Source organism: Pseudopodoces humilis, chromosome 3 (assembly GCF_049639895.1).
Source record: "Pseudopodoces humilis isolate 2021_Gansu_Grassland_sample_001 chromosome 3, ASM4963989v1, whole genome shotgun sequence".
In the NCBI taxonomy this organism is placed as follows: Eukaryota; Metazoa; Chordata; class Aves; order Passeriformes; family Paridae; genus Pseudopodoces; species Pseudopodoces humilis.
In genome coordinates this window covers 29,204,823-29,218,284 of record NC_142202.1, presented here as the reverse complement: position 1 = coordinate 29,218,284, position 13,462 = coordinate 29,204,823, and the positions used below count along the sequence as shown (strand labels likewise).

General features: G+C 39.1%; 1 protein-coding gene across 9 annotated transcripts in view; it reads right to left on the bottom strand.

Annotated features, from left to right (window-relative positions):
* The window catches only part of MOCS1 (molybdenum cofactor synthesis 1), a 39,108-nt gene that overhangs the window by 7,858 nt on the left and 17,788 nt on the right, over nt 1-13,462 (bottom strand). For 3 of the 9 annotated variants that reach the window (XM_005532703.3, XM_014261248.2, XM_014261249.2), the window contains exons 4-10: nt 12,457-12,621; nt 8,063-8,124; nt 7,702-7,813; nt 7,302-7,414; nt 6,188-6,298; nt 5,261-5,381; nt 3,938-3,985 (exon numbers count right to left, since the gene is read on the bottom strand). In XM_005532703.3, the coding sequence (XP_005532760.3) occupies nt 3,938-3,985; nt 5,261-5,381; nt 6,188-6,298; nt 7,302-7,414; nt 7,702-7,813; nt 8,063-8,124; nt 12,457-12,621 (732 nt within the window). Of the gene's footprint in view, nt 1-4; nt 3,464-3,922; nt 3,986-5,260; nt 5,382-6,187; nt 6,299-7,301; nt 7,415-7,701; nt 7,814-8,062; nt 8,125-12,456; nt 12,622-13,462 lie in introns of those variants that run through there. The other 6 variants (XM_088053805.1, XM_088053807.1, XM_088053804.1 and 3 more) reach the window with 4 other exon arrangements.

Below are 13,462 nucleotides of genomic sequence, written 5' to 3'. Positions count from 1 at the left end.
GGGAAAAAACAAGAAGTAACATGAGAAGAACATCTTACTAACTGGAAAGCTAAGCTGCCTGTAGCAGCTGAAAACCCTGTCAGAGCACTGCTCAGGACTTCCTGTGTTGCAAAAACCTCAGTAAGTCTGCAAACATCCACTTTTTTCCTTAAGCTCCTTCTCTTTTTTCTCATCAGTTCCCTGCACTTCCTGGTTTGCTATTATGAACCTTAAGACTCAGAACACTCATTTCAAGGTCCCTGACAAAAAGAAACAACTTACTTTCTAAAAGTATCAACACTTTTTGAGAAACAGCAGCTAAGAAAGCTTATAGAAGCATCAGTTCTGAAGAAAAATGAATCACAGCATCTCAGCATCCATTTGGGACCATCCCAGCACCAGACATCTTTCAAAAGCCTGGCAGGGTTAATAGGAAATTCTTACTCAGATTCTCAACTCTGCCTTTCCAAACATCTCCCTCCCAGCACAGGCGGCTGCACTTCCTCCTTTCATCTCCTTCTGCAGAGAAGGGTCATGGCAGCACGAGGACAGCAGGGACCAGAAGCACTGCAACTGCAATGTCTACAAGCTCAGAGGGTGATGGGAACCTCTCATATTATTGCCAGCTCTTAACACGTTAATGACAGCTGAAGTTTCAGCACTGGGAAAACCACAGTCCCCTCACTGACAGATTTTAAATCTACTCAGAAGCATGTTCCAAGTTGAGCTGGCAGAGCTCCCAGCTGGCAGAGAGGTAGTAAGCCCTCCTGCCCCTTTTCACCATTTAATCCTTTGGTTTTGCCATTTGCATTGGGCTAAATGCCAAGTGTGAAGACAGAAGAAGTCTCTTTCACATAAAAGTGAATAAGATGTTTTTTAAAGTAAAGAAAGGAGAATAGAGGTAAGTAGCTAAGCCCTGGTTTAACAGCACCACCACCTGACAAGCATGGTTCTCTTTTTCTGAAGCTCCTCCTCTCTCTGCTCTGAGAAACATGGAATTAGGTTGTGCTCAATAACCTCCTTTGGTAGCTCAAGAACTCCCTTTTCAGCCTATCCACAGATGCATCAAAGCAGCTTCCTGCACCTCTGCACATTGCTGAGCCACCTCTGCTGCCCAGGGATTGTCCACATGACAATACCAGACACAAAGCACTCTGCCCCTCCATCTTTTTTAAAAACAAACCCAAAAAACTCTTCCTTGTTAGTTCCAGCCTCTACTAAAACAAGACTCATGCCCTTAGCACCATTTTCATCCAGAGTACCCTCCAAACATTGGTCTGAAAGTATCCATTCCTGAACCTTAAATCAACCACAGATTTCATGAGTATAATCACTGCAATAACCTAAATTCAGGCAAAGGCCTTTTTTCATCTACAGCTGATGGCCTATCCACTAAAATTAAGATTCCTGCGAATTTGAAGGCATGTGTTTACCTCAGAGGAATGGAATTAAAAGAATATAAATGTACTGAGTGCAACATTGCTCTGCTTTAGAAGAACACAAAAAATTATTTTTCTTATTCCTCTTCTCTTGCTCTCTCTTTTCATAATGGGGCCTAACCTGAATATTCCTTTCAAAATCCAGGAACTCAAAGCACTCTGCTGAAGCTAAATCCCTGTGAAAGTGTCTTGTTCTCAGGAGAAGCCAGACTGCAAAGGCAGATAAATACTTCCTTCCACAGGATAAACACAGGTGGGTGGGAGCAGGGAAAAAAGTTTGCTCAAGTAGAGTGCAAAATAAGAAGACAGCAAAAGACAGTAATGAGTGCAAAACATCTTTGCTTTTCTGAACAACCTACACTTCTTGAAGTTGTACCTAGTCATCTCAATTTGCACCCAAACTGCTCATATACTTACAAAAAAAAATATAATGGTTTTCTACTGTACTGTATATTGAAACCATCTGAAAACTTCCATCTCTTTATATCCTATTACTGCACCTCAAGTTTAATTGTGTCAGCTTCCAACTAGCACAACCTCAGAGGGAAAAAATGAGGCAGGAGATGCTTAAATTAATGAGGAAATTCCCATAACTGAAGTGAACCCAGGAGAAGAAGAACCTGCCAAAAGGAATATTTTGATTAAAGGAAATAAGATACAAACCATATAGCAAAGGACTGGACAACAGCAGTGGAGGGAAGATGCCAGGTTTGGCTTACTGGGTCTAGCAAAACCAGTTAGTGATTTCCACAGCATTCATTAAATTAATTCCATACGCACACTCCCCCACTGACTGCTTGCACGCCAGTGTTATTTGAAGTTTGTAACTAATTCAAAACACAATTAGGAAATCTAATGATTCCCCATGTGTCACAGTGGAATACTCTCCACTCATCTCCAGTCTCTTCAGTGATGCAGTGACTGCCAGCAGTCAGTCTCAAAGGGAAATGGAAGAGCTGAAGGAGGAGGACCTGGACAGGCTGCATCTTTCACTGCATATAAGACTATGTTGAAGCACTTTTCAAAATGGAAGTTGGATTGAGCTGATCTGTAGACAAACAAACATTGCTATGAATGCTAACTTTGGAGTGTGGCAATTCTTTCAAAGGCAACTTGAAAAATTATGTAGGTCCCAGTGAGCTGTCAAGAGTTTAATATAGTATAGTTCATCTTAAAAAAAAAAAAAAAAGCACAACATTTTTTCCTCATGCAGCAAGTCAATACACACTTTAAACAAAGGGTCCTTCTTATCCTTTTTCTGGAACCCAATGCAGCAGTGGCCAAATACAAGCGAGCAAAAGCACAATCTTGCACCAGTCAACATGGAAAATGATGGCACTTTAAAGTAGGGCACCAACCTATGTTAAAGACCTCTGTGGATCCTATTTCCTAATAAAGGCAACAAAAGTACAAGCCCTAGGGGCTTCGTTTAAAAATAGAGTAGCTGTTATTATATCACCTGTTGCAAAGGCCTGCAAATTAATGCATGTTCCCCTTCCCAAGGGAACCTGTTTTAAAACCTGTGTTTTAAGCTGCCCAGCAGCTAACCTGCTCTAAAACATCAGTGAGAGGATGAGAGTTTGGATTGGAAATATAATCTTCATGTCTTTCACCCTTGTTTGCTTGGTTTTTTTAATCAAACCTTGTTGATAAGGAACAATGAAACATCTTGCAATTAATCTCACAAAGCTAACTCTTGTAACCATTTCTTAAGGTCATTGGAAAGACAGCTATCTTACAGAACAGATAAACACAGGCATGGATGAGGTAAAATCACACTGAAGGAGATGTTAAAAATCAGTAAGAGAACCACAGCAGTGCTACCTCACTCATGAACAGAGCTTCAGGCAGAGGGGAAAGTTAGCAAACAGCTTCAATAGATACCAGAAGGAAAGGAAAGGCTCTTGGTTCATACATCTTTCATGGTTCTGTGTTCTGAGACTTTGCAGCAGTAAGAGGCAATTTCAAAAGAATGAAGCCCCACATCTTAGATTCTGAAGTAGTAGTGAGGTAGGAACACTTGCATTTCTGTCAGCTTGAGAGCTCTATATAAACAAAGTTGCATTTCTTAATCCATGCATTCTTTATATTTATATGGCAATATAGTCAAAACTCACCTCAAACTATCTTTTAAGTAACTGTAACAGTTCTACTTAAGTACAAAGGAAGCTGATAGGAAATAAGGTAAAAAAGTTGATTATCCCTTTGGAAAATGTATTTTTCCAATTTTAATTTTAATGTAATGCATTATTATCATTAGATAATGTCATAATTAGAGAAAACAAAAATAGGGCTGCCAATTGGAAAGCTGGGTAAGGCTTGGTAGGGACACTAAGCTTTTTCCTCCTCTTCCATTTCAGTGTGTTAACTATAACTGGCTAATTAAGAAGCCCATTTCTTTGTCTAAACCTAAGGCAGAACCACAAGCTAGACTTAGAACCCAAATCTATTCTGCTCCCCCAAAGACAGAAGCCGAACAAAATCATTGTATGTTTTTTACGTACTGATTTGTCACCCACCAATCAGGACCATTGGCCGGTTTTTCATCTGGGAAATGTTAAACATGCCTAGAAATAAAATAAGGAACACATAAAAAATCCCAGCTTTCTAGGTTTTAAGCCATGCATCTGATTCACATATCTAAGTTTTCTGCTCTTCACAGTGCAACCTGCATACTAGGAAAAACAAAGTTCAGTAAAGACCAAGGGAACTGGAGGAGGGGGAATCCAGCATTATTCAGTATTATCCAGTATTATTTAAAACTACAGCTGCCTGAGTCTCCAGGCATCCAGCTGTTATGGGTCTATCACTCTGCAGAACCCTTTCACAGAAAGCTTGCCATAATGTGAATTACATTCTATCTACTAAAGAACTCAATCTATTTGAGATTATCTTGTCTCTTAACAATGGCATTTGACTGTTCTAGTTCTATAGATAAGCTGTTAATAAGTGTTCAATACACAAGAAGCCCCACACACAGGGACAATAATGAGATTTACACAAACTGGAAGGAAACAGACAATGTCAGGTAAATGCTGCAAATGGCAAAATGACCTTAGTAGACTCTTCCCCATCGACCCCCCGCTTTCCCAAACCAAAATTCATAAAGGGTCTACAAATAAAGGAACCAATCCCTCCATGCCTTCCTTTAGGTTTATAAGGCACTATTTTACCAGGGTCAGATCAATGTCCTTTGCAAGTTATTCTACATTTAGATTTAAAAGCTACCTTTAAATTTGTTTTACACCTTAGGAGAAAAGGGAAAAACCTACTGTTATTAATCAATCAGAATCTGCAAGAAAACAAAAGGACCAAGGCATATTTTTTATGTATAGGTAACTAATCTATGATTATAAAACCAGTTCATGTACAAGAGGTCAGCATTCCCAGCTGAAGACAGATTACAAAAATTCAGTTAGGTTCAGATATGAATGTTTAGATCAATATGAATTCAGAAAAGACAAATACAGCCTGAGAATGCAACTGCATCATCATGGACCTTGGATACAGAGCATTTAATGAGTACCCATGAAGTCTTGCATGGTGAAAAAGAGATTTGTCACTTCTAGAAAAATGTCAATGCAGTACTTGGATCAACAGCTCAATTTAGTCCTTCTTTTACAGCAAACTAATTAAAAAAAAAAAAAAAAAAAAGGAATCCAGTACAGCTACTTAGCTTTACACTTTGCTGGTATTATCAAGAGCAGTGATATTCATATCTATTTCAGAACAAAAGTCATCGTGAAAGTCTTTCAGACAGTTTGGATTCTAACTCTCATGGAAGGTTACAAGTACCAGGACATTGCTTTCCTTATAACTGTTCTCAAGTACAACAAACATACCAGCATGCTGTTTCTTTTTTCTGCCCACTGCTTTTCCAATGATTTGAATCAGCTCCTCCTCTGAGGCACCCAACCGTAGGTGATCCCTCAAGGACACTTCTGAATTCCCAAAAAGGCACACCTGCAGCCAACCCAGGGAAGCAGAGGAGGAAAAATGAGAAAGAATAAAATAAATTACTTTTACAAGTATTTCATACTAACCTCACAGTGAAGAGCTTTGAAGAGGCCTACACTATTGAAGGGAATATTTATAGAGATTGTTTTCTTTATCTCTCCTCATGTACTCGCAGAGAGCCTGGGATGTTTATGCAGCCTGAGCTCATTGGGCCTTCAGGCTGCCTCAGTCATCTGAAGTTAGGCAGCAGCACAGCTGTTGTCAATACCAGGTGACACTGTCTAAGTGACAATTTTTAATCGAAAACTTTAATTTTCCCCCAGAAACTCCCAGTTTCAATGTGGCAAGAAATGGTTATCCCTCCCTGTTCTACAGTCACTGAGCAAATGTACAGGCTGCTCTTGAAGGAGAAAAGCTACAAGTTGTTCGGGAAACAAGACAGGATCCTTGTGGAATTCAAAAGCCAAGCCCTCACAGCTGATTGGACCCTTTTTTAATGGGAAATCATCTGTTTGTCACATGTTTAAGATGATTTTAAATCAAAGATTAGAATAAATGTTTATATTTACTGGCCTTTCAACCATGTTTTACCACTGAACTTAACCATGACAACAAAACAGAGAAACCGAAAAAAGGTGATGTAACATCTCCTTAACAGCCTGACAAGATGGAACAAGAATACATACAGGCTAAATAAACAGGAGCTAGCTGGTAATAATTATGCATCTTTACATCGCAACTACTTTTAGGGCATGAACTTCAACACTATTTTCACTGCATGGAATTGAAGAGAATCCTGTTTCATTACCAACCTTTAGGTTTCCATCTGCTGTTATCCTCAACCGATTGCAGGATCCACAGAAGTGTTCTGACATGGATGTGATAAAACTGATTTGTCCCTGGAAATGTGGCACCTTGTAACTCTACAGAAATGCAGAGAAGGAAAAACAAGAGTCAAATACAGACTCCTAGCATTTACAGCGCTCCCAGAAAATCTATTTTAACATAGATTCTCTTCACACCTAAGATCATACCAAAATAAAAATAAAGACAAAATCTATTTATTCAGGTGTTCCAGTCTATTCTGCCCTGTTTCTAGAAATTCTCCAACTTGTTAAATGCTTGCTCTTGTAGTTATCAACTAAAAGGTGATGCCTGTAGGGAGCGTGAGCTAGCAATTCCCCATTTAGCACTGTACACTCTAAAGCAATAGTTTTTTCACGGAACAGATTTTCCATCAGTATCATTAATGTGCAGATATAGACTGACAAAAGTTTCAAAAGCTGTAAATACAGGATACAGTGTAGGATCATATTTACAAGAAAATGGGTGCGTACTAAATGAACCAGCCTAACCTTCTGGAACTAAAGAAAATGGTCATCTTTGTGGATAAAAAAGATGTTGCAAGAAGAAAGAAGAAGCAGAAAAATATCTGACAGACAAGGGGGTGTCAAACTGAGTAAAACGACATTTACAGCATCTACCAATTAGATTAAGAAAACAGATGCATGCTTGCCTCGTGGACAAAGTAGAGCTACCAACCAAGAGATGCGTGGAAGAAGCAGAGTAACCAATTAAACAATGTGTGACTGTGTAGACCACGATAAGAAGTTTAGAAGAACAATAAACAGCTTTTGCTTGATTCACATTGAATCATGCAGAGACCTTTGTCTTCTCAACACAGGCCTGGCATTCTTTATATCTGACTGAAAATACATCTAGAAAACACATTGTATTTATAAAGGTACAGACTATTACTAGGACTTCATAAGTAGAAAGTCTCATGCAGGCAGCTTGACCAAAACCCAAGAGTTACCACACTGAGTATTTATTGCTCTGGTTGCCAAACATCAATGCTGAACTTGGGAGAATTTGGGGCAGGGAAGGAATGGGAGCACGTTTCACACATTCTCTGTCCAACCCCACCTTGGCTGTGCTGGAAGTCTCACAGGGCAATTTCTCCAATTCCGGCCATCGTTGTTTAATTGTACCAAGCATTTCTTTGTAGCTCACCATCTTCTTGAAGTTCCATTTATTGCCTAGAATTAATAAAACCAGCCTAACCTTAGACTGTGGACTTTATTTTCTTAATTAGCAGACAACCACCTTCACATTCTCTTTAAGTGTCACTTTAGCCATAGGTGTCCCAGCCCCACCTAGTCCTTCTACAGCTTATGGAGGGAAGAAGATAAGCTGCAAAAAACTTCAGGCAATTTCTAATTCTCTAAAAGAGCTTACCAAAACCTCCAGAGACAAGTCTATGGGGTGAATATCCACTAACCAGCTCACTTCTGTCCAAGAAGAATCTCAAAGCAGCAGTACTTACCATCAAAGGGCATGTATTCTATGAACCGCACATCAAGGGGTAGATCCTTTGTGAAATCCACGAAGTCGAGCACTTCATCCTCATTGAAGCCTCGCATCACCACACAGTTCACCTGCAGGTAAAGCAGACACCTGCAACTAGTGAGCAGAGTATGACCTGCACTCCCAGCTGCACAAGGAGATGATATGAATTCTATGAATTCTCACTTTTTGATGTGATCTTCAAGTTTTTCTCCAGTTCTACTAAAAATTATTCACAGAGTGGGGTGGGAGGTGAGATGGAATTTGATAAATTCCTTATCAGGTGATCTGTATGTATGGTAAAACACAACAGTTTCAGAGTAAATAAACACTGGCTTTACCTTAACAGGATGGTAGCCAAGTTCAGTGGCTTTGTGGATTCCTTCCATTACCTTGTGAAATCCTAAGATACAAAAAGAGTGAAAAATAATTTTTATTGTTTCAAAGCAGAATGCAAAAGCTGGTTATTTAGTACAAGACAAAGGGATGATAAAACACAACCTGATTCAGTAGACAGGGCTGTAAGTAAGAAGAGCTGAAAATAAAGAGACTTTAATTATATCCCCCCTCACAACCCCCAAAGACTACCAAGTTACTGTGCTCAAGTCATTGAGATCAATATTTAACTAGTATTTGAGTAACAAACAATAGTGGTATAGTTTTTTATATCTTTGGAAATCCATGTATTATTAGCATATGATTCTGCACTTCCCTGTAAGTCAGCTTTCCTTGTGTTACATTCTTCTAAAGGGAGTGGAAAGAATTTATGAACTGCCTCCAGATGCAATGAAGAAAGAATAATAAATTAATATTTCTTTTATAGTAATGGGTTGTGTCTTTTCTACAATGACAGAATTTCTCTGTTCTGAATCAGACAGCAATGTTGCTAAGTGAATTTTAAAAGGATTTTTCTAAAGTACATTTGGGGAATGGGTTTAGGAACAAGAAGAAGCCCCTTGATTCCCTGTTCAACCATGGCTACAGATGTAATTGACTTCCTGAAGCTACTGACTATCCATTGGGCAGAAGATCAGAGGCAGCATTTTTCAGGATCATCATTTTTTTGACTAAACATGGGAAATTAGTGAAAAAAATGTGGCAGTGATTACAGCATTTAGGAAAGCAATTCAATTGGCCTTTGACCCTTGAAAACAAATGAAAGATGTCAAAAACTACAGTGACTTCAAGGAATGAAGTGCCCAGTTTCATCCTACCATTTAGTGTGGCCTACAACTGCCAGATGCTCTCAAACAGAAAGATATAGTTAATTTACATCAAGCGTCTTTTCCCCTACATGTACCTCTTAAATCTGGAAGAAAAATAAAGCAACAATGCAGTTTTAGAATTCCAAGGTCATTAGGAAAGCCTCTTAATGATCACATTCAAACCCCCTCTTCTGTCAACTTTGTTTAAAGTTTAAGACCTTTCCTCAGGACATCAATTTCATATTTTGTGTATTATTCGCTCCCTGCCATGCTCAGCAGCTGGTGGAGAACAGAGGTGAGCAAGAATGAGACAGCAAACTCCTGAGTTTTGAGCACACATTTCTGGTCAGTTGGGGGTATTCAGCTGCTTGCCCCATGTTTGTGAATCCTTCTTCACAAAGAAGGATTAGAATCCAAAGGAGGATTTAGAACCTGGCAGGTTCTAAACTACATTCCATTCCTGTTCTGCACATGAAACTCAGGTATGAAAGACCAACTACTATGACACTGCTCCTTCTTCCAAAGCTGTAGTCTTCAACAGCAAATACTTTCACACGTGCTAATAAAAGGGCAGTATGTCTAAGAAGTTTTGATGACAATCCCCATGCTGCTCCTAGTTATATGGTTTTCTGCACAGATCCATCACCCTCCTTTCCTTACCTATGATCTACTGGAAACTCAGATTCTCTAGTGAACAGATCATACCTTCATTACTCCGTAGGTGCTTTAGCAGAAAAAAGAAGTAACTCAGCAGTATCCTGTGCACACTAAATATGGGATGCATTCAAAATCAGAAAAAAAGAAAACTAAAGAAAAAAAATTTCACTTCATCACTCTCTGGCTAGTAAAGGCATCAAAAAGCATAGGTATAGGAAAGCAGAAGATACAATTATTTAATAAGCCTGTTCTAACACTAATCCTGGCTGCAAAGAGTAGTGAAGAGCAAAGTCACCCTCCTCAATCACCACCTACTTATGCATGTGCCCAGGAAGTTTCCAGCACCTGTTGTAGATCTCATTCCAATTAAGCAAGACTGCAGGCAGACTGTGGCAACAAAGGTAACACTGCTGTAAGCACAATCCAGAGCCATGAATGGGAATAAAATCTCTGCTACTACTCACAAAATCTAATCTGTGACCACAGGATTACCGGAAGGAGAAGTTCAACGTAACTAAAAAGGCCAGAATGTAACCACTTCTCCTCTTTCACCCAATGAAAAATTTCAGTACTTTCATCATATTTGATTCCTTCTGAAGTCAGAATTTTAGCTACCTTTACAGTATAGAGAACCTTAGTGCCATCCAGAAAAATCCTATATGGAACAAAACCTCCCAGCATTTAATCCTTATAGGAAAAAGGGCTTCAGTCCTCCATTTAATGATACAATTACAGTACATCATTACCTCACTTCCCTTGTATGAAACACACCAAAAAAAAGAGGGACAGGCCATGAACAGGTTAGACTGGCTACCTCCATGAAAGCATTTTTCATTTGTTATTCCCTTAGAATGTGGCAGATTGGAAAAAGTAGAAATATTATGGTACTCTAAAGTGCTTTCAACACATCAGTGAGATCTCTGACGATCTCAAAGTCATTTTGTCTATCCCAACCATCTGCAAGTAGAAGCAGCTGTGATGCAGGGCACCTGCACCAAAGGTACACAGTTTCTTCATCTTCCTAAAATCCTACATCAACTTTTCAGCAAAACAAAGAAATTATTCCAAGTTTTTTAAGTTCCTGGTAAGCTCCATAATTAGATGCCACCTTTACTTTCCAGAGAAGTTATCAGCCTGTAGGAGCCCAAGACCAGGAATCCCTCTCACCCTAACAGAGCTATATATCTTGTTACCCCTAGAACTGCCACAGGAGACAGGGTAGCTCAGTAAGGCAGGAACTCTATTCTCTGCTCATTCCATACTTGGAAAGCTATTAAATAAACCACACCCCCCTCAAAAAAAAATAATTACATAATTTAAGCTTTTAACCTTAACAAAACAAACAAAAACAAAACAAACAAAAACAAACAAAAACAAAAACAAAAACAAACAAACAAAAAACGCCCACAAAGCACCAGAACTCAAGTGTTACTATTTTTACCTAACCTCTGCTTAGAAAAAATATCTATGATTTGGAGACTTTTTCTCCTGCTGAAAAATATTCAGTAATAGAAATTTCCCTGTTCATTGTCTATGCCATTCAGTTGAGCAATTTCTCTCTTTCCCCTAAGAACGTTTAGTTTACTTTATGAGCAGCACATTCCTAACAGCTTCTAATCAGATATGAAGATCTCTGGCCTCATAATTCAGGAAGGTGGAGGCTCAGGTTTGCCCCTTCAGTGGTAAAAGAAGGGCTTGTTCCTAATGAATGTCACAAAGCAGGTAACACTCAAACATAAAGAGCAACAGGAAAGAGCACAATCAACACCTGGTTTTGATTAGATACTCCCAGATACCACTCTGGGAGCCAACTGTGCCATGACACAACCAGATCAATGCAATAGCCTACACTTGGAAGGATGATGCTCCAGTCAGCTTTATGATAAGAACTAATTTCTGCACCATGACACAGAAACTTGAAGTAGTGCTCCCATAGAGACTGTTGACAAGGACACCTTTCTGCACCTGCCAGCAGAACTTCGGTTTGCTAGCAGTGATTCAAATGCTGACATTACTTCTCACAGCGTTCCAGATGTCTACAATCCTTTCCCCTACATCTCTCTGAGGCTGTTGCACCACCTGGTGGCTATTTAGAGGTTTTGTCAGAATTAGAAGTTCAGACTGCTGAAGTTATATTGCTGGACAGGAAGAGAATGATACAAGATGTTTTAGCCTGGAAGGAAGCCCAACCATGAAGCTGAGCTCCATGATCAGCTTTAGGATTCATTTAAACCAGAATCTGTAACACTGCGCATATCCAAAATTTTTAAAATTTTAACTGCAATTACCTGCTCAGTAGGAGAGAAGTTACAAATCCAACAGCCCTCCTCAAATTACCTCAGGTATGATTTATGTTTATTCCTATTAAACAGTAGTGGATACAGAACATCACTAACCACAAGTGAGACCACTGCTGGCACACCCCGAATATAACTCCCAGAAACTGCCACTAATTCATGGCAATAAATTCAGTTCTTGAGGCATCTTTGTCCCCAGATGGTATAGCAGAAACATTTGGGCTTTTTGAACAGTATTCAGTAACAGAAGCACATAAGACAAACACAAGATTTGGAGAGTCCTCTTGAGAGCTATGACTAACCAATTATAGATTATATGACTAACCACATGACTAACTGTGGCAAGTTGAGCATCTTCAACTTCACCAGCTCCAACAAAAGGAGCTTTACCTGCTAAGCATTAGGGAAAGAAGAAAAAAGCCTCTACTGAATAATCAAGTACAGACTACTTTTCCTAGCCTCAGAAGGACAGCAATTCACTTTCCTCCCAAAGTAACCAACTGTGAAAGATATGGTAAGCAACTCACTACACTTCTGCAAGTATTAACACAGTTGCCTTAGAAGACAAGTTTGTACCTTTCCTTCGGACAATGAACTCAAATTTAGCTGGCACCAAAGTATCCAGGCTAATGTTAATGGCATTCAGTCCTGCCTCCTTCAGCTGGGGCAGCAGTCTGGTTAAGTTGATCCCATTGGTTGTGACAGCAATGGTTTTCAGCCCTTCTAGCTTGTACAATTGACCTAGGAAATAAAAAGTAAAAAGAACACTTCAAAAAAGTAGTTAAACTGTAAGTTACACAGAAAACCCAAAAGATCTGCAAAACAAAGAGAAAAGTATCATATACTTTCGTTGATGTCAAGAAAATGTGGACACTTCAGTGCTTTGGCCTCCTTCCAGATGTATTGGTTTAAGAGACAAATTTTAGCACAAATCCATTCCAAAAGGTATGAGAGCAGTTTATTGCAAGTGAAACTGATGGCAAAGTTTTGTTACATTAAAATGCACACTAATTTTGTTCATTTCTCAAATATCCAATTTGTTGTTGAAAGGCAGCCCCTGATTTTGTGTACTTTCTTTTCTTCATCCACCTTTGCAAACTGAATTTTATGTTCAGCAATAATAATAAGCAGTAAGCCATCCCTTTCACAGCTGACATCTGTTCTGTTTATTATTTAGCAACATTTATCCTACAATGCTTTGCCACAAACCAGTTCAGAGGTAGCTGCCAGCAGTAGGACTTCAAACTTATTAAAGAAATACCACATGCAGTCCTAACTAAACGGAAAAAGGTCAACATACTAGATTGTTACAGAGAATCCAAGACAACAACATCCAAAGGGACAAAACATTTGCACTTGACAACTGAAATATTTCCATTACCAGTGGTAGCCCAGCCAACTGGAGAGTGCTTACGCAAGACACTAAAAAATGACTAACAAAAGAAAACAGTTGTAAAAACCAGTTAATATCATGACATTAAGAGTTAGAAAAGACCTCCCTCCTCATAAGCCAAATGCAGAAATCCTCAGCATACCAGATCTCCAGAGATCAAGCTTTCAAACCTCCAGTTAACAGTACAAT